The 22,554-nt window shown below is 33.1% G+C and overlaps 1 protein-coding gene across 1 annotated transcript; it reads right to left on the reverse strand.

Moving 5' to 3' along the window:
* Nucleotides 1-333: 333 nt before the first annotated feature.
* On the reverse strand, nucleotides 334-20,860 carry LOC145248997 (uncharacterized). Its single transcript, XM_080110842.1, has 3 exons — nucleotides 20,031-20,860; nucleotides 7,088-7,296; nucleotides 334-513 (listed from the first exon to the last, which is right to left on the reverse strand). Exons 1-3 carry the CDS (start codon nucleotides 20,077-20,079, stop codon nucleotides 454-456), a joined length of 318 nt encoding a protein of 105 aa, XP_079966968.1. The 5' UTR covers nucleotides 20,080-20,860; the 3' UTR covers nucleotides 334-453.
* Between the last annotated feature and the right edge of the window lie 1,694 nt (nucleotides 20,861-22,554).

The following is a 22,554-nucleotide window of genomic DNA, read 5'->3' on the forward strand; positions in this document are numbered from 1 at the left end:
ATCTTCCTCGGAGGTCATCAGATCTAAGCCTGTATTTAAGAATCACATTACACATCCTCTTTATCTTTCTCATATTTCTTTTTTATACCAATTGCTCCAGATAAGGCATGAAACCATTTAATGTGATAAGCTTTAAAAAAACAAAAAAATTGCCAATGAGAAGTGTTAGTTGGAATAGATTCTGACCCAGAAAACAGGAATTATCCCCTCTTTGTCAGAAACATTGCTCTTGGAATGCGAGGATAAAAGGACAAAAATAAGGGAAGCAACACACAGACATAAAGATGAAGGATATTTTTTTTCAAATGTCAAAGCAAAACAAAAACTGCATAATTCGTTTGTTGAAGAGACTTCTTTTTTATTGAGATTAGGTCATAAATAAAAGGCGAGATATTCTAGCCCTTTCGGAACTGCATTTCTTCTATGTTAATTCTTCCTAAATGTCTACAAACTTTAATCTTCATTCTTCATTGGTGGATGTGAATTGAAGCTGAAGCACTCGGTTTGGTACATCTGGATAAAAAGAAAAGATAGAAAATTCATCAAAAGTTTATTAGGGAGTGGGTGAGGTGACAATATTAGAAATTTACTTTTAAGGAGAATCATCCTCTCAATCAAATTCTACTCACTTTCTACCACTACCAAATAATTATTACGGTGTTGTCTTACCCACAATCTGACGTTCATTAATACTTATCCTCTAGTGGTTATTAGTCTTTGATAAGCAGTGATATCCTTGTAAAAAAAAAAAATCAGTAGGTAGTCTGAAGTGCTTATCTTTAAGGCATTCGTCAAACATTATAAAAAAAAGTGTAACAACGAAAACAATCAGAGTTATCTTCTTGGACCTTATTCTGTCCAAGGCGTTTTCCTGTCTGAAAGTTAAAACAAGACACTATCCATTTTCTGGCTGGCCCTTCAATGCTGTCTGATGTAGTTCAACTGGTTGCCGAGTTTGGTAAGACCTTCACAATACCAGATGTTGTGCACACATGTGATCGCATTATTGTGTAGCAAGGGAGAAGATATTGTCTGTGGCATGTATGTCATTCATTACATACTTTTTATACGAATGAGCGGTGGGTGCATGGTTATATATATATATATATATATATATATATATAAATTCCAGGCGTCTTTAAGAGTGATCAGTTAGATTTTTGTTTTCATCTGATTCCTACGTCCATTTGTAAAATAATGTGTGAAATTTGTCATCATCATTATCTACAACAGAAGTGGGAGTCTTATAAACAAACATTATTTTAAAAAAAAAAAAAAAAAAAAAGGCCAGGCGTCTTTAAGACAGATCAGTTGAATTTTTGTTTTTGTTTGATTCCTATGTCCATTTATTTGTAAAGTTGCACAAACACTTCAATGAGTGACCGTCTCTTCTAAAAACGGTTTGTATTGGATTATGTTTTTTAAATTTTTTATTCAGGTCAAACTGATTTATTCGCACCATCATTGTCGTCCTGATCATTGAGGATTTATGACTTTTGGAACGCTCCTTCATGTGTATTTTACATGTATGTGTATGTATATGTGTACATGTGTGCCTATGTGTATATGTTTTCAGATGTGTGTACATGCATATCTATGTTTACGTATGTATGCATGTATGTGTTTATTTCCATAGTTATGTGTGTGTATATGCACGTATATATTTATGTGTGTGTATATGCACGTATATATTTATGTGTGTGTATATGCACGTATATATTTATGTGTGTGTATATGCACGTATATATTTATGTGTGTGTATATGCACGTATATATTTATGTGTGTGTATATGCACGTATATATTTATGTGTGTGTATATGCACGTATATATTTATGTGTGTGTATATGCACGTATATATTTATGTGTGTGTATATGCACGTATATATTTATGTGTGTGTATATGCACGTATATATTTATGTGTGTGTATATGCACGTATATATTTATGTGTGTGTATATGCACGTATATATTTATGTGTGTGTATATGCACGTATATATTTATGTGTGTGTATATGCACGTATATATTTATGTGTGTGTATATGCACGTATATATTTATGTGTGTGTAAATGCACGTATATATTTATGTGTGTGTAAATGCATGTATATATTTATGTGTGTGTATATGCATGTATATATTTATGTGTGTATATGCATGTATATATTTATGTGTGTATATGCATGTATATATTTATGTGTGCGTATGCATACATGCATGTATATATTTATGTGTGTATATGCATGTATATATTTATGTGTGTGTATATGCATGTATATATTTATGTGTGTGTGTATATGCATGTATATATTTATGTGTGTGTGTATATGCATGTATATATTTATGTGTGTGTGTATATGCATGTATATATTTATGTGTGTGTGTATATGCATGTATATATTTATGTGTGTGTGTATATGCATGTATATATTTATGTGTGTGTGTATATGCATGTATATATTTATGTGTGTGTGTATATGCATGTATATATTTATGTGTGTGTGTATATGCATGTATATATTTATGTGTGTGTGTATATGCATGTATATATTTATGTGTGTGTGTATATGCATGTATATATTTATGTGTGTGTGTATATGCATGTATATATTTATGTGTGTGTGTATATGCATGTATATATTTATGTGTGTGTGTGTATATGCATGTATATATTTATGTGTGTGTGTATATGCATGTATATATTTATGTGTGTGTGTATATGCATGTATATATTTATGTGTGTGTGTATATGCATGTATATATTTATGTGTGTGTGTATATGCATGTATATATATTTATGTGTGTGTGTATGCATGTATATATATTTATGTGTGTGTGTATATGCATGTATATATGTTTGTGTGTGTATGTATGTACGTATATATGTTTGTGTGTGTATGTATGTACGTATATATGTTTGTGTGTGTATGTATGTACGTATATATGTTTGTGTGTGTATGTACGTATATATGTTTGTGTGTGTATGTATGTATATATGTTTGTGTGTGTATGTATGTATATATGTTTGTGTGTGTATGTATGTATATATGTTTGTGTGTGTATGTATGTATATACGTTTGTTTGTGTGTGTATGTATGTATATACGTTTGTGTGTGTATGTATGTATATACGTTTGTGTGTGTATGTATGTATATATGTTTGTGTGTGTGTATGTATGTATATATGTTTGTGTGTATGTATGTATATATGTTTGTGTGTGTGTGTGTGTGTATGTATGTATATATGTTTGTGTGTGTGTATGTATGTATGTGTATAAATGCATATATATCTATGTGTATAAATGCATGCATATGTAGGTAAATGTATATATGTAAATGTACGTGTATGTATACGTAGGTACGTGTGCATGTATGTATACGTAGGTACGTGTGCGTGTATGTATACGTAAGTACGTGTACGTATACATAGGTAAGTGTACGTGTACGTAGGTGTACGTGTATGTATACGTAGGTGTACGTGTATGTATACGTAGGTAAATGTACGTGTATGTATATGTAGGTAAATGTACGTGTATGTATATGTACCTATTTACAATGCCTCCCCACGGGACAGAGTTAGACACCAGGGTCGTTTTTTAACGTGCAGAAAAGGTACAAAAATAAAAATTGTCTCAGTCGTTAAGGATTTCTCCTCCACCGAAAGAGAACAAGAAATAGAAGTGCAGCATCTGAAGAACAGATACTACACTTTGATCTTGATCAAAAGGCGTGTATGCATATGTAGGTAAATGTACGTGTGTATATAAATATGTGCATATATGTGTACGTATTTGTATGTGTATGTGTTTGTATATGTATTATGCATTGTATATGTGTGTGTTTATATGTTTGTATGTGTGTGTATATATATATATATATATATATATATATATATATATACCAAGTCTTCAATGCCATATCTGCTTGAATGTGTGAATTCGCCAGCAGCACTAAAAAAAATCATTTTCGGGCTCATGGACTTTCAGTGTCTAATGGAGTGGCACTCTTCCTACAAGACGTTGTAATCATCTCATATATATATATATATATATATATATATATATATATATATATATATCATATCACAATCGATCCTGTCAGTTTACGTTTCCAGATAGGATACAACAAGATCCATTTATCTCTTAGGAAGATCTTTTGGGTGCTATGACAAATAAGAAATACTGGAAAGGTGTAGTGTTCTATCTTGGATGATGATGATGATGAGGAACATATATATATATGCGTGATACATTATTTGGGGGGGGGGGTCTCTTTATCTGTATCTATGTAGAGCTGTGTGCACAGCCATGATTGTCTATGCATGTATTTGGCCGTGGTCATAATGTTTTATCTAATTTCATATACGTGTTCGTGTGTGTATAACAATTCATTCGACATACCTCAGTTCCTGACTTCTGAATAGACTCTTTGGGCCTGGAAACGATGAATAAATGAACAAACGACTCGTTTCTTTTAATTGAACATTTGATGTCTATGTAAAACAAGAGGGATTTGTTAGACTCTGGTCATCTTACAGTCAGTTGAGGTTCATGTTTCTAACATATCAGATTTTTGTTTCTTCCCATGAGGATTAATTATTTGTATTATTTGGATTCTTCATCTTGAGCATTATTTTCACAACATGCATTTTGTCAAACTTGGGGAATCTGTACAGAATTTTGAATCCCTTATCTACCTGTCTGTTTAAATGTATGTATGTCTAAAACTTTCGACAGAGACTACGGATTTTCAGGAGATCAGTATCATTTTGAAGCTTGACCCTTTGGACAACAAATATTGAAAAATTAGCTAAAAACATTAATTCCTTCACCCTCAACTGGGCACTTTTCTACAGGGAGGAGTTCATTTTTTTTGCTAATATTTTTTGTCATCCTTTCTTTTCGATTGACTAGCCTTAATTTAAGCCTTTGCCACTTCCGGTTTCGTGATGGACGCAACATCAAAGACATTTTTTTTTCACAATTTTTTTCTCCTTCGAAGTACAGGTTCAAGCCTGCCTGCCACCACTTTTTTTTTTTTTTTTTTTTGCTCAACACACACATCCAAACACCTGGGCAACACTAGGCACCCGAGCAACTAGGCTAGTTTAATCTATGGGAGTAGCATGCTCTTGTTCCATCACCCATGACCGAGTAACAGTCCTCATTTGCAATTGTATTTTTTAATTACATTTCTGAAGTTTTGAGATGAGGATTGGTTATTCGTATTATTTGTTCTGTTTTCATGTTGTGTATTATATGTGACCTCCGACCTTCAAGTGTATCTTGTAATTTCAAACGAAACCGTTTATTTAATTTACAATTGGATATTTTTGGTCACTCACACAGAGGATTGAACTTTCAAAAGAAGATCGCTTTCACAACAGACTTTTTTCAAGTACTCTAGATCAAAATCCTTGCTGATAATTCAAGTATGAATTTTAGGAGCAATAAACATTTTATTTCTAGACGTAAATATCACTATCATTACATGTTATTACTGTATGTATGTATATATATATATATACAATAAATTTTGCTGTAATTCTACATAATTTATCTCAATTTCCTGTTATATATATATATATATATATATATAACAGGAAATTGAGATAAATTATGTAGAATTACAGCAAAATTTATTGTTTGAAAAAGGAGTACAGATAATTATTAAACTTGAATAATTATCTGTACTCATTTATCAAACAAATTCTGATGTAATTGTACAAGATTTATCTCAGAATTTCCATTTATATTATTGCTCCATCTTGAGCTTTCTTTATCCACCCGAGATCATCTTAAATATTGATACTAATATTTATTTGGACTTATGTTCACAGTATTACACAATCTGTATTCTTATTTCATTTCAATATTTCATTTTTATATTATATAGTACGAGATATATATCTTATTATAAACATTTCCCATATTGTGTTAAATTCTATACTAGGTCTACTTCATGGCTGACAGAACAAGAGCATGCTATCACCATGGATTAAATAAAATGTTCCGTTTAAAATTATGTGCAGATTCCCAAGTTCAATAAGATACACCTGAAGAAGGTCGGAGGTTACATTGACCGAAACGCTGTGAAAATAACATTCAAGATGAGAATAGTAGTCAGAAAAATTCAAGTAATATGGAATTTTTGTTTTGATTTGGTCGGGTTAAAGCTTCTCAATTGCAAGCCGTTCATAGAAGAAAAGGTGGATCACTGTGACGTCTGTAAAATCTTATTTGTTTAAAACAGTCATAAATTTATTCAAATGGAGAATTCTTCTGTTGCAACACTGATTAAGACCAAACCATTGACGCTGCAACCAGTGCCATAATCGAACAACAACCGTGGACCAGCATAAGTGGATGATCATGATGTGTGCAGTGAACACGCGTTCACAGCATCATGGTCATAATTTCTCTCCACGCAACACACAAACAGAAATAAAGATAAAGTCTTTTCAATTAGTACAAATCTTGAAATTGTATATTTTTTTTAAATGGAAAAAAGAAAATTGTTTTGTACACATTAATGATGGGACGATTTCAATACTCCCACCCAATTTTAATTTTCAAACCATCTAAAACGGTAGAATTTCATTTTTCAGCAGAATCCTCATCCGTTTTTAAATGTATCATTTTTTTGAATTTGAAACACACTCCTGAAAGGTTTTCCCCCTTCATGTGTTGCATCCAAGATTTTGATAAACTTATTGAGATTTTCATCCATCTTTTTCAATTGTGCCATTTTTACATGCGCTATTTTTACCAAGACTTTTTTTCTGGTGCCATTTTACCTAAATTTGTTATTAACTGGTAGTAAAAAAAAAAAAAAATAAATAAATAAATAAATAAAAATCAATGAATATTTATAATTTCATCATTAGCATCAACAACAACGTTTATATTCTCTTCTCCCCATGATCCGAATTGTCGTAAATAAAAATTGAAGGCTGTGAATAGGAGAAAGGACCTCATGAATATTTAATCAAATTTGTTTTAAAACAATCAACACGGGTGTGCGTGTGTGTGTGTGTGGGGGGGGGATTTAAATGGTGACTAAATGAGAAAAAGCAAAATTGCTACTTACGGCACCTAACGTTGCAGCTAGTAGACCCAGGGAAACTAGTAATTGTAGATTGTACTTGGATTGATTGCTGCGATAGTTTTCTTCCCAAGAACCTTCAGGGACGGGCAAATTGTTCATGTGAGCAAGTGTACGCTCATCGATAGCCTTGTCCGATAACCAATGACTCGGGGCATGACCACTCATAGCACGACCCATTACGGGAACATGTTCTACAGAAAAAGAAAAATAACAAAAATAAAAAGAAAAAATAACATCACTGTCAAAGATATATATATATATATAGATATATATATATTATTATTTTTATTTTTAAAACAATCTGGGCAATTTTCTAAATAAAATAAGCTTCAAAGCGAAGATGATAATTAACTGTATTTATCGTTAATAAAAAAAAACAAAAAAAAAACAAATCAACAAAAATCTACTAAAGTTTATAAAAGAATAAAAATAAACAGTAAAATTGTCTAGGATTTCGTGGTGTAACAGTTAAACACGTTGGACTATAATACACATGGTCTGGGGTTCAATTCCTAGAGAGACACAGTCGAGTTACACTGATAAGAGGTAGCAACCTTGAAACATGCTTATCTACGTAGATTACGGTTTTAAAAATAATTAAAGTAAATAAATATTTATCTACATCCAAATAAAATATGGGCAATATTCTAAGTAAAACGAGTTTCGAGGCAAAGACTACACTTAACCGTATTTATTGTTAAAAAAAAAAAAAAAATCAAGAAATTTACACACACACACACACACATTATACTGGAGGGGAGGGGGAATATGTGTCTGGCATTGCCTGGTTGTAAAAAAAAAAAAAAAGTGACAACAGCGGAAGGAAGAGGCGGTCGTAAAACAAAAACAAAACAAAAAACTTAGAAGCGAAAGTGAAAGCAAAAGAAAAAGACATGTTGGAACGAACTTACATAGAGAGCGAAAAAGAGAGAAAGGGCGAAGGGAAGAGAAAGAGGGAGAGAAAATAGATAAACAAAAAGAAAAAACAAACACTAAAAACAAAAAAAAAAGAAACAAAAAAGCAAAAAGAAAAAAGAAAAGAAAAAACAAGAACAAAAAAGAAAAAAAGAAAGAAAAAAAAAGAAAAAAAAAAGAAAAAAGGAGAAAAAAAAGAAAAAAAGAAAAAAAAGAAAAGAAAAAAAAGAAAAAAAAAGAAAAGAAAAAAAAGAAAAGAAAAAAAGAAAAGAAAAAACAGAAAAAAAGCAAAGGACAAAAAGCAAGGACAAAAAGCAAGGACAAAAGAAAGAAAAACAAAAAGAAAGAAAAACAAAAAGAAAGAAAAACAAAAAGAAAGAAAAACAAAAAGAAAGAAAAACAAAAAGAAAGAAAAACAAAAAGAAAGAAAAACAAAAAGAAAGAAAAACAAAAAGAAAAACAAAAAGAAAGAAAAACAAAAAGAAAGAAAAACAAAAAGAAAGAAAAACAAAAAGAAAGAAAAACAAAAAGAAAGAACAAAAAGAAAGAAAACAAAAAGAAAGAAAACAAAAAGAAAGAAAACAAAAAGAAAGAAAACAAAAAGAAAGAAAACAAAAAGAAAGAAAAACAAAAAGAAAGAACAAAAAGAAAGAAAACAAAAAAGAAAACAAAAAGAAAGAGAAACAAAAGAAAAGAGAAAAAACAATGTATGCAGTGTGCAAATTCTCAAACTTTTATCAATATGCCTAGAAGGATACATGTCATAATGCGACAAATTTAGCTATTTAAAATGGAAGAATATATCGATGATTCGCGCATGCATGGTTTGCAAACCGTGTCGAAAGCAAGGTTTTTCTCTGACCACTGCCACTCTAAAGAAAACAATTTCTACATGAAATGATGAACGATATTTTCCAATTTTTCCACATTTTTTTGTCAGAAATCACTCTTTCTATGGATTCTTCATTGGTGCATGTACAATGTGGATGAGGAAATTTTTACATACAAACACACACATACGTTTGTCTGGTCAAAAAATCTACTTAAATATATTTTTTATTTATTATAAAAAATTGTGACTTGTGTGCCATCAGCCAGAATGGAAACCAAAAGCAAAATTTGTCAGCAATAAATGGATGCAGGCAGAAACTCGTGAAATAATAAATAGAAGAAATGGAGGGGGGGGGGGGTCAAGTGCACTTTTATTTGAACAACAAAAGATACAGTTAAAAGCACGAAAATGCTGCATCACAGTGTAAAAAGGATAAAAACACAAAAAGAAAAGAATGCAATTGTTAGGAAGTGTAAAAATAAACGCTTTTATATTTTTTGTGTTCAGATAAGATAGAAAAAAAACTACTCATGTTATTAAAGAAAAAAAAAAGATGCGTGCCGGACGCAAACTCACAAAAGATAACACTGTAAGCAAGCACTCTATCCATCGGACTAAGACACTAACGATGTTATTACGTTACAAATTTATCTCTAAAAAGACAGAAACTTGCATTTGCGCATGTGGGTTTAAGATCCAGTGTCATAGCGAAGACTGTTAAATGAGCCCCCCCCCCCTTCAAACAAAACGATATTTCTACATGAAATAATTGACAATTTTTTTTCCAATTTTTCGATATTATGTGTCTGAAAGACCACTCTTTCTCACAGTGCCACATTCGTGCCTATTTGATGTGGATAGCAAAAGTTTTTAGTGGCCATAAAAACACACAGATGTTGTTCTTTATATAATAGAGTATCCTGGGTGCCCGGTGTCGCCCAGGTGTTTGGTGTGGCTGCTGAGGCTTCCCGAATCTTCCTCCTGCAGATTCCCTGTGCAGGAGATCTCAAAGGAGACGACAGCCTGGTGGACAGTACGTCTCCAGGTATCACGGTCAGCAACAAGAGCAGACCACTGGAGGTGGGCAATGTGGCAGTCACCGAGGGACTTCTTCAGAGTCTTTATATCTTTTCTTCAGTGCCCCTCTGTCATGACGGCCAGTAGAGAGTTCGCCATATAGGACTATCTTGGGCAGGCGATGATCGTCCATTCTGGAGACGTGCCTGACCCAGTGTAGTCGTGACTTTGGCAGCATGGCCTTGATGCTGGTGATTTCTGCCTGCTCGATGACCTCAACATTGGTAACAGTCACTCCTGTGGACGTTGAGAATATGCGGAGACAGCGCTGATGAAAACGCTTGAGGAGTCATAATTGGTGGCGGTAAAATTGTCGAGGATTCATAGCCATAGAGGAGGGTGGAGAGTACTATGGCTCTGTACACACTGATTTTTGTGCAATTTTTTAAGTGTCTGTTTTTCCAGACTCTGTTGTACAATCTGCCAAAAGCGCCGTTTGCTTTGGCCAGTCTGTTGTCTATTTCTCTGTCGAGTTTGGCATATGATGTGATGGTACACCCCAGGTAAGTAAACTGGTGAACGGTCTTCAGCTTAGTCTCGCCAATGGTGATGTGGGGAGGGCGGTACTCTACCCGGGGAGCTGGTTGGTGGAGAACTTCCGTCTTTTTCAAGCTGACCTTGAGTCCCAAGAGTTGGCCAGCTTCTGCGAAGCAGGATGTGAGGCGCTACAAGACTGTTTTGGAGTGGGCAACAAGGACAGTGTCGTCGGCAGAGAGGAGGTTTCGGATCAGTTGATCAGAGGTCTTTGTGTGGACTTGCAGTCTTTTGAGGTTGAACAGACTGCCATTGAGGCGATAGCGAATGTAGACAGTATCGTCATCGTCAAGATCTCTGGTCGTCTGCTTGAGCATCATGCTGAAGAAGATGCTGAACAGAGTCGGTGCCAGAACGCATGAATATATAAAAAAAATTATGAATGCTCACAATATAACTTAATACTGTAGATTAGTTTATGCTCATTGGTTAATACAGAGCTTATATATTTTAATTCAGTAGAAATAAAATTTATGGCATCATTTAATATTTCGTAATCATGCTTGAAACGTTTAAACATTCAGTATCATTCATGTGACCATGCACTTCACGAATCTAATTTAGTATCACTTTTAGACAGGGTAAAAAGCTTGACCCAGACTTTCTTAGTCAGCACAAATTCTATGTAGGCAACTTGCAATAGAAATATTCACTCCTAGCAGCCTACTCAGCATTGCCCAGTCATAAAATAGGCTTTAATATATTTTAATTTATGCATATCTTGTATCTTAATACAGAGCTAATTCTCTATTATACTTATATTTGAGTATAATATCATGTCATATATATGTCATGGTGTCATGATTGCAGCATTCACCTTGGGATGGCCCTTTCCAACAAGTTCACCGCGTCCCAAACACTGGCTGACTAGGCACAGTGATTCAAGGCTACTATAGTTGCAAGCCATTTTTCCCTCATATATAATTGTGATTTCAAAAGTTTAAAAGAAAAAAGAATATGACTTTAGTGCCATCAGCTAAAATCAAAACCAAAACATTTAGATGTCCAGTGTAATTTGATACCATTTGAACTAATTTTATGAGTACCAGAGGAGTGACTCTTACCATTTAAAAAAATCTCTTAAAAACAAGGACGATAACTGAACAATTCAAAATTTGTTGAAATGTATGCCTACGAATTCCAATTAATTAAAAATTATTTAAAATAAAAGTACTTTATCAATTTACATAATTTTTGGAATATTATATTTTCATTTCGTCATGAGTACCTACATCATACAAATTTTTTTATTTTTGTTTAATATAGGGGGAATTTGGACAAGAACTGAATTTTTTTTTAAAGTCAAAATACAGTATGGAATCGATTTTAAAGAGGCTTTGATTATCATCAAATCATTTCATAATCGCACCCCCCACCGCCCTCTCAAAAAAAAAAAAAAAAACAAAAAAACTCATTTCCCCTCAAGAAAAATTAACAATCCAAATAAATGGTTTTCTTGGCTTAAACACTTGTGGATACAAGAAACATCAAAAAGGATTCTGGACTTATAGCCCAAGGTTTTCAATCATTTTCAAAATAAACTTATCCAAGTTCAAAATATAACTAAATGCAACCTATCAAGACTTTTTACTGTCGTTGAATAGGTTGCATCTTTAAATCAAGATACGCATCTTTTCCAATAAAATAGTTTATTAACTCAAGACCAATCTGTCTCAGACAAACAGAAACCAAACTTATCCTCTCTGCCCATCTTGCTGGAATTAGACGAAATAAATGCTAAAAATCAATCACCTTTTAACCCTTGACTGAAGTTTGTTTTTTTTTATTTTTTTTTAAGTATTTTAGTTTGGATCACGTGACCTTCAGTTTTAAATCAAAAGTTTTTCTTTCATTTCCGTCTCTTTTCAATATGAACACCAAAATGAAAAAGATTTTTCGCCTGAGATCTTAATTATTAATAACTAGAGATCAAAACATCTGTCATGTCAGTGTAGCAAAGCTTGTACAGGTCTAAGTAAAAAGTGTATATATATATATATATATATATATATATATATATATATATATATATATATATATATATACACACACACACACACACACACACACACAAGGGACGTTCCAAAGTAATGGCTCCTATTTTTTATTCCATCTGAATGGATCAGAGGAGACTGCAAATTGTATTGTTATGACTAAACCGATGCATTCATGACCTGAAATTTCTGTTGCAGATATTAACGGTGTAAAACTAAAGAAACAACCCTTGCTATGGACGTAGGTCAGAAGCAGAGAGGTGTCATTGAATTCCTGGAAAAATGCATTGAGAATGGTAGTGACTATGTAGAGAAAAAAAAATTCTGAAGCACAAAAGGTCACTCATTTTCATGGTACCACTCATGTCTTCATAGGAGGCTTTACTTTGGAAACGACCATCGTATATATTCGATTTCCAAGCTAAAAATAATTTACCAGTTTTTTTTTTTTTTTTTTTTAAACAGCATTGAACAGAATGAGTAACTATGTTTTGCATTTCCAAAATGACCACTATTTCAGAAAAACAAAGTGATTACCTGTTCTCTCCTCTGCTATGTGGCGAACTAAGCGATACTAAATTTATAGAGGAACGTAAACACACATTCTCCAAAATCTGACATCTTTTTGTTTTATTTTGAATATTTCCAGATTGCTGACGAAGGAGAGGAGGGATGGGGTAAAGAAATCTCATTTTAATTTTTTCTGTTGACTATGTGGAGGCAGAAACTAAAACTTCATCCAAATATAGATGACTCAATAACAGCGGAGATTATATACAACAACAGGTAACGATGTACAACAACAACAACGAAACTAAACTAAAAACGATCAGGTGACTTCTCCCTTTAAAATGGTTATAAATAATTTGTATCCGGGTTTATAAAAACCCGGATCCAAATCATTTATAACAATTTTAAAGAGAGAAGTCATGCAGTCTCTATTTACTTATTTCTCCACAAGGGCAGGGTTAAACACAAAGTCGGTTTTTAATATGAGGAGAATCCCAGCTGCCTAAAAAGGGGTACTTCAGATTGTCTCAATCTAGAAGGATTTCTTATTTACTGACTAAGGGCTGAAAAGATGTGTAGCATCAGAACAGATACTACACTTTGTCCCTAAGCCAAAAGTTTTAGTAAATTCATAGTTTACAAGCTATCAAGCATATCTACACTTATTGATGGTTTTACTATTTATATCTGTCGATCTGATGTTTGCCCGTTGGCACGACACAATTGATGCTGCTAATTCTCTAAGGCCCATCGATTAACTCCAATTACGACACTGTATATTTTTATGGTGTCTCTACAGGATCAGCAACAATTAAATATTTTTTTTACTGTTATTAACTATTTCTCTTCAGAAATAGAAATTAAAAAAAAATACTGGTAGAAACATCCAATAAATGTCACCAATCGTATGAAAACGTATTGTTCTAACAGTATTTTATGTAATTGTTGACTTTTGAGCGATTATGGAAGGTTGACCATGGCTTGAATGAGACCATTTTGTTTTTTCTTTTAACTAGTTTTTTTTTTTTTTTTTAAGATAAAATACACTTTAGAATAAGTCAAAAGATAAAAAAAAAAAAAAAACCTTATCTAGGTAGGTAGAAGAGTAAGTTACCTTGCCTTTGGTAACATTTATTTGTTGTATATTTTTTTCACACTATTTTTGCTTTGTTGGCTTTTTCTGGAAAACCACAGAATCATTTATGTCAGTAACAGTAGTAATTATCGAAATCTTTAGGAAAATAACTAGCAAGATCTGTGGAAATTCCACGGAATAAGAAATATATTTAATCAACAAATGCTTCGATAGCTTTTTTTTCTGGATAGCGCAAAGAAATTTATTTAGACAGAAAAAAATAACACACAACAAATAGGAGTTTAAGATTTCTATGAAAATAGTGTTCATTGTATTTTAAATGTAAAACTGATTCAAATGAGACAAATAAAGTGGCAATAAATAGAAAGTAATATTGTGCTACATAGTTTAATATAAATAAAATTGTAAAAAACAATCGTTAATTTATTCTTTCAGTATAGCACCCGTTGGCAGATAATGTTCCTTCTTTTGCCGTTTGTTTTGAATGTTCCCTTTTTACGTAATGTTTCACTGACTTCTTTTTTCAGTGATCGACCGCTGCAGCTGCATATCGAAATTACGAGTTTCTTTCTCACATTATTACAATAATCATATGATTTTTGAAAACGAGGCTACATCAAAGAGAGGCCATTCATTCTTAGGGTTGCCAGACCGGCTTTTTGAAGCCAAATTTGGTGAATTTGGACTTTTCTGAAGCAGTTTGGCCTTTTTCAAAACGGAACATAAGGATTAACTAAGGAATGAACAAAAAAATCGACTTGAGGGAATTTAAAGATTCAGGCAAAACTCTAAAAGAAAATGTCTTATGAAATTTAAAAAAAAAAAAAAAGAAAAAAGGTTGGTTCGCTTTTTAGTACGCTATTTTTTAAAATGTTTTCATAGTAAATGTGGTCAAAATCAAGTTCCTTTCGTTTTTGTTTACGCTTTTCGTCAGCTGATCATTGTTTCATGATGAATGCCCTGGAAAAGTTATTTCTGATTAATGACTACCAGTTTTAATATATCTGCTATTTTGAAAAAAAAAAAAAAAAAAAAAAAAAAAAAAAAAAGCCAAGTTCATTTGCATGTTTTAAAACTGATAAATTAATCAGAAGTGACATTTCCAGGGCATTCATCATGAAGCATAATAATCAGTTGATGAATGTAAACAAAAAACTTTATTTTCACCGTAAATATTTGTCATTTACTTTAAGATACAAACGAGATGACAACGAAAGGTAAAAATATCAATTTTAAATTAGCACATTCCTAAAATAAAAACTTTTCTGATCAACATGAATATAAAACAAATTATAGTTTTATTGCCATATTATGGTCAAACTGACTTTTAGCAGTCCCTTTCCACCCACTGTGTGCATACTTTCAACTGTTTTGTTGTATTGCCACTCAAACTTAAGGTTAGCATTAAGGAAAAACTTGGCCTATTTTACTATAGACCACAAACCAAAAAAGTGGTTTAAAAATAATGTAGCAAACAAATGTTATCCAAGGCAAGATAAGTTACTCTTCTACTTACATCGATAAATTTTTAGTATATTAACTTACTTGAAAGGCTTTATTCAGTAAGAAAAACAAGTAGTGCCGAGCGTTTTGTGCAAATTTTTTTTTTTTAGTCTTAATCGCTCAAAATTCGAAAATTAAATATATTGATAGAAATACACTCAATAAAGATTACCGTAATATAATTTTCTACTAGGATTTTAATTTTTATATTCCAAGCGATTATGGAGGATCCAAACGGCTGTAATGAAACTGCCTCCCTCCCTTCTAGCTCATTAAACTTGACACTTTGTTTAAAAGTAAATAAACGCTTTAAAATAAGTTAAAACAAAAAACTTATCTAGGTAGGTAGAAGAGCATCGTGCCTTTCGTAACATTTGTTCGTTATATATTTTGTCATATTTGTTTTTTGACCACTTGGCTATATTGGAAAATCTTCAAATGTGCTTCTACAGAATTTGAACTGAACCGATTTTTGTCGAATTAACTTGAAGACTGCAAATCAAATAAGTAAGCGATTCAAACTCCGCAGAAGGTGTTTTGTCAAATTCAGTTACCAACATTAAAGACTTTCTGTTTGGGGTCGCATACTCTTCTGGTTTACAAGGTCTTGTACGAATTTTTATTCATTAAATTGTTAGGTGAAAGTACAGAATAGTTAATCCCATATTAAGAATGGCTTTCTAAACAAAGGAAAATATAAAATGCCTTATTTTCAATAATTTACTTGTATATTAGAAAGCCATTCTTAACATGGGGAAGGTTAATTAGTGTTCTTTTATCTAACAATACATGAAACGTAAATTCTCGCTGGAAATTATATTACGGATGAAGTTTAATATCAAGAATTAAATCTAAGAGAAAATAGTTTTTTTGCTTTTATGGAAATCGCTCCAGACAAGGCATGAAGCCACTTGATGTAAAGAAATTAAAAATAGAAAAAAGTTTAAAGGTGAAAAACTTGCCAACGTTAAGTGTTAAATGGTATAGAAAACAGCAATTAATTCTTTCCTATTTGTCAGAAACATCGCTCATGGAATGCGAGGACTAAAAGGGAAACGAGAGTTACGAAAGTAAACCCAAGATTCACCACTTTCTACTCTTTATTACTACTGACAGAGTCGCTTACTCTTCTGGTTGCCCTTAAGATTAGAATAAAATCAAATCAAATCTCTAGCGTTGTCGCCATGAGTTATATCAATCTACGAGATCATTTGAGATTAGAATTAAAAGAATATCGTTTCTCAGGAGACATTTCTATTCTTAGACAAACGAGAGGAATCTTTTTGACATTCTATAAATATGTAAACGGTTTTATATATACTTAACGCTTTTGATTTGCAGTCCTATATAAGAGTGTCAAGCCAAGAGGTCACAAGGCCGTCAAGAAGGTAGATTGAAGGTCAAGGACAAAGACTAGACTGACCAGCACAAATAATCACCTTTACAAATAAACGAAAATTTAATAAGATACTGCTTGAAATGATCCGGCTAGATCCACGGAGGTCCATCCTTCCAAGCATTATCTTTTCCTTTGGGAGGAGGGGGAGATATTGTCGGTCGATCCTATCGCAAAAAAACTGGCTTCATTCATCTAAACTGTCTTGCTTAAGTAGAAAATTCCTAAATTATGACTGCTTGGAACTGAAAATCCAAAAAAATGTTTATGGACATAATTTTTTTTTTTAATGTGGAAATAAAAAGTGTTCTTGTCCAGAATCCTCCCACTCAAAGAAATAAAAATAAAGAAAAATTGGTGCTTATGCACTTTTGTTATCGCGCTATTTTTTTTTTTTTTTTTTAATAGTATTTTCCAATTAAATTCAAGTTTCCTATATCTTTTTTTAAAATTAAATTTTTAAGTGAAAGTAGAGAATAGTTCGATAACACACTCCCCTCCATATTGAGAGTTTAGGTGTATAGGAATTTTTGACACCCCTAACACGAAACTGCGAATAAAATATTAAAAAAAAACTTGTAATTTCTCTTTTAAAAGTGGGTTGTTTACTTTCTTTATGGATTATACTTCCAAAATAAACTATTAAAGTTGTATAAAAAGTAATAGAAATATTTTTTTTATTTAAAAAACAGTAATAAAATTAATTTCATTTTATGAGTTCAGTATTTTTCAATTTTTAAACTTTAAAAATCTATCAAAATTTTTCTATTGATTCTATTTTTACGATATTTTCAGGGTCAATGTGAAATTTTATGCTCTTTTCAGAAAACCGAATTATAATATTTTAGACAAACTTTTTTTTTTAAATTCACGTCCCCCCCATTTTGAAATGTCTATTAAAAAGTAAATAATTAATTTACTCACCAAAGTTTTATATATCACAAATTGAAGATAAAAGGTAAATAAATAATATATTCAAATTTAAAACAAAAAAATAATTTTTTTGGAAATTTACCTATAAAGTCCGAAGTTTTAAAACCTTTTTTTTTTTTTAAACCACGTTATTTGTATTTTTTTTTTTTTAATGAAACTTTGGTCCTTGCTCCTTTAACTGAAAAAAAAAAATTAGACTTTGAATTAAATTTTTCGAGTAGTTATAAGCTTGGAAAGACAGGGGGTCGAATTATTCAATATTTTTCACGAAGTTTCTGACACCTCATTTCGACGGAGTAACAAACAAGGGTTTGAGTGTTGGCAGCGAAAGGGAAGTTTCAGTAAAATTGCTTGAGTGCGGGCAGAAAAGATGCTACACTTTGACCCTAGCCCGGAGGAACAGAATGAATGACCACACACTGTTATTCCTATGAAATACCTCCACTAAGAATATCCGGGTCCGGTTGGAGGGGAGGGGCATTATGAAAATATTGAATTGTTAAAATATCAAATCAATCACTTGTTAAACTGGTTTCTTTTTAAACGACCTTCGAAAGATATTTTGAAACTAAAATGACCTTTACAAAACATTTCTTGGAATTTACACACACACACACATTATACTGAAGATAGCAGGAAACGGTCGAATGTTTTAAAAGACATTTGTAGTACTAGGTCAACAAGACAAAACAAATATATATTTGCAGTCTGTTGGGGATACCTGGGTTTCATCTGGTTATCTTAGATTTAAATTAAAATAAATATACGAAATGAGGGACCCGGACCAGGACCATACTATTTTTTTTTTTTTTAGATAGGATTTTCAAGTTAAGTTTAATTTTTACAGTATAGCTAACAAAATAAAAACTATATTAAGAATGTGCTAATAGTAATATTTCAGCACGGTTCGTATTCTGCAAAAGTACCACACAAATCTTTCTGAAAAATAAACTAGCCGGATTTTTCTCCTAGATCTAAGTGTCCCCGAATTTTTAACCTCGGCCTCCAAATCAAAAGAGATTAGAACATTCCTGTAATTGATCCCTATTAATTGCGGTGTGGTACTGGTTCTGTCTGTGCAGTTCAGTTGCAGTTCTCCATCCGCCGAGGTTAAAGGGATTAGTTTATTGCTATTTGCCCGAGGCGCCCTTACTGGGGAATGTCAACAGGGAGGGTCGCCTAGGCACTTTTTTTTTGCAGGTCAGAATGCTCCTCCTTGGGGGCGCTGACAGCGGACGTACACGAGCGAGGCCGGGTAGACCCCCATTGGTAAACACGCACCGGCTACAATGTTGTGCGCCGCACAACATTGCAGCGCGTTCCAGGGAGCGTCCCTTAAACAAAAGAATGCGTGTGTGCACGTGCACGGTCCCATTTTACGTAAGTTGTCGTCGCTGTTTTTTCTTATATCATTTTGTTGAATAAAAAAATCTACTTGAATAAATAATTATTACACGAATAAATAATTATTAAGACAAAAAGTCGGGTTCTCGTCGAGTAGGGTTTTTGGTGCTAGTGCACTTATTGATCCGCGCTATTTTTTCTTAAAATAATATTTTCAAGTTTTACGATGTCTGATTTTATTAAATTGTTGGTACTCATGCATGCATTGATCCGTGCTGAAATAATTAGGTTATTATTTTGAAAGCCATTCTTAACATGGGGGCGGGAGGGTGTTGTGTACTTATTCTGTACTTTCACCTAACAATTTTAGAAAAGTAGACATCGTAAAACTTTAAACTTGAAAATATTATTTAAAAATAGCGCGGATCAATAAGTGCACTGCACCACTGCACTAGCACAAAAAACCTTGTTGAAAACTATAGATTTAAAATACTTTAAACCAAGTATTAAAATGCGTTTGTATAAAATCTAAATTATATTTGAATTAAAAGTTTTCGCTATTAATTAAATAATTAATATTTATTTTATAAATTAATTTTAAATAAAATAAGACAAAATTTCTCATGTTTAAAATTTCGTTAAAATGAAAAAAACCCAACGTCCTTCGAAAGACACCAATGAATGAATAACGAATAACGAAAGTAACGATTTATGGAGAAATAATTATAAATAAAGTGAAATGAAATAGAAATTACAATTCATCTGTAAAATAAATAAATTTAATCACTTACGAGAGGCACGACTCAAATTTCGAGTAAGAGCTGCAACTCGAAATAACATTTTTCAAAGAATTTCAACCAACAAAACGTGAAGAATAAAATTTTTAGGAAGAAGAAAAGGTTTTGACCTTCGATGACGTAATTTCCTGTTTTGACAATTCGGCAGTAAATGCAATAACACAGAAAAAAACAAAACAAAAAACAAACAGAAAATACTTATATAAATTCTTTTTTAATAAATAAAATATGTATGAATCAAATATAATGTAAAAATGTGTCATCCAATATTATATTCGACGTCTTTATTTATGGCTTTAATCTTTTCTGCTGAGTTATTTCGGTGTGCTATGAAATTGTCTACCTTAAAAAAAACAGCCCTTCTCAGATTGACTTTTCACTTATTGAATATACTACAGAAAGCTGTTACGGATTTTATCCTGGGCCTCAAAAATGAACAGGGATTAGACCATTCCTGTAATGATCAGGTCCCTGTTGATTTCCCGGTGGGAGTTTAGTTCTGCGCAGTTCTAGATGGTCTACCCTCTTAGAGAAGGGGTTAGTTTATTGCTAATCATCCGAGGCATCCTCACAGGACTGCCGGCTGCCAGGGCACGTTTGCAGGTAAGAGGGACCCTCCTTTGGGGCGCTGACTCTTCAATCCCTCTTTCCGACCCTGGCGTCACAGTTCTTGCAGTGGGTGGCGGGGGGGGGGGCTAAATGCTGCTACTATAAAAAGCATGTTGGAAAACGAATTTCCACGACTTGGTAGGAGTCAGGAGTGTCTGTATTTGGCGGACTCATATCTAACATAGATGTCCTCTTGATCCTCCTCCAACTTTATCGCTTTTCTTTATACAGCTGATAACAATTTGAAGGAGTAGGCGTGGCTTATATTTTTTAATACATTTTTATATATTTTTGTTTAAATTCATTTCATTTAAAATTTTATTGTGCGTGAAAGATAAAAGTCTAAAATTAATGTAAAAACTTGTGTGAACATAAATTTAAATGTGAAAACTCTTTCACTGTTACAGAATCATTGCAGAGATCCCATTCCGATTTATTAAGTTTTATCCTAGACTGACATAACACACAATTGATGGAGACCTTTCGAAGTCATCAAAATAAAGTATTATCATGAAAAATTAGCAGCAGTAACAGTGTAAAACATTAGCAACACTAGCAGTGTAAAAAATTATCAGTAGAAGCATCAGAAAAGAATTAGCAGCAGTAGCAGCATAAACATTTATCAGTAGTTGCATCGTAAAATATTATCAGCAGTAGCATCATAAACATTTATCAGCAGTAACATCATAATAAATTATCAGCAGTAGCAGCATAAAAAATTATCAGCAGTAACATCATAAAAAATTATCAGCAGTAGCAGCATAAAAAATTACCAGTAGAAGCAGCAAGAACGATTTACCCTATGCGACGAAGGCCATCAACTCCCCGTATTTCCTGGACGAACAAACACAGCAGACATTACTGCAATGGATCCTTGAGCTACAGCAAAAGGATATCGCCCTGCGAAAAGAGGAGGACAGTCCAGCAAGCCACTTACAATGAGACCCAACAAACCTACTATAGAACCAAACTCAAGGGATGGTGACTGGGTGATATTTGGACAACACGCTTTGCAATATACAAATATCTGTGCGTGAGGTCGCTAAGCTAATCAAGAACCTTGATTCCAGTAAAGCAACTGGCCCCCTTTTTTTTTTTTTTAATTACATTTTCACCCAACTTAAGGCACATTGCCACTTTGGTGTAGGGGGATACTATCAGGGGCAACAACTACTGGGGTACTATGTAGGGATTTGGGCAGCAAGATGTCGGTTCACGTTGCACTTGAACTTCTGCACGTCAGTACAGTTGGGGAAGCAGGGACCTGGAATGGAATTCCAAAGTCTAACGGTTCTGGGGAAGAAACTACTGGAGTAGAAAGATCTTTTACATCTAGGGATCTCTACAGTGTGGGGGTGGGATTTTGCAGCCTGTCGGGTCTGTCAAGGGTGTTCACGTCGTGGGGGCACAAGTGCTTGCAGTTCATTAGCATTCACCATTAAAATACTTGTAGAACAGGCAGAGGGATACAACATTTCGTCGATGGGACAGAGGCTGAAGCTTAGATGCCAGTTCAGGGCCTATAAGATTTGTAACTCTCTTTTGAACCTTGTCAAGGAGCGAGAGACTAGTAGCCAATGCACCAACCCAAATATGACAGCAATACTCCATACATGCACGAATGGTTGCCTTATAGAGGTACAGGATACTTTCTAGCATGGTAGAGAGAGCCCACCTTCCTTGCAGCGGCCCAGGCAATGCCTTCAATGTAATTGTTCCAACTCATGTTTCCTGTGAACCTTAGGCCAAGGAGTTTGAAAGATGTACTCTCAGATAAAGAGTCGTTGGCCATTGCAATAGGTGGTAGAGACAGTTTCATGTAATTATTGAATGAAATTAGTTTAGTCTTTGCGGCATTGAACGTGACCATCCATTTTTGTCCCCATTCCACTACAGATTGGCAGCAGTA

Source organism: Euprymna scolopes, chromosome 27, assembly GCF_053919585.1.
Source record: "Euprymna scolopes isolate OS-2025 chromosome 27, ASM5391958v1, whole genome shotgun sequence".
In the NCBI taxonomy this organism is placed as follows: Eukaryota; Metazoa; Mollusca; class Cephalopoda; order Sepiida; family Sepiolidae; genus Euprymna; species Euprymna scolopes.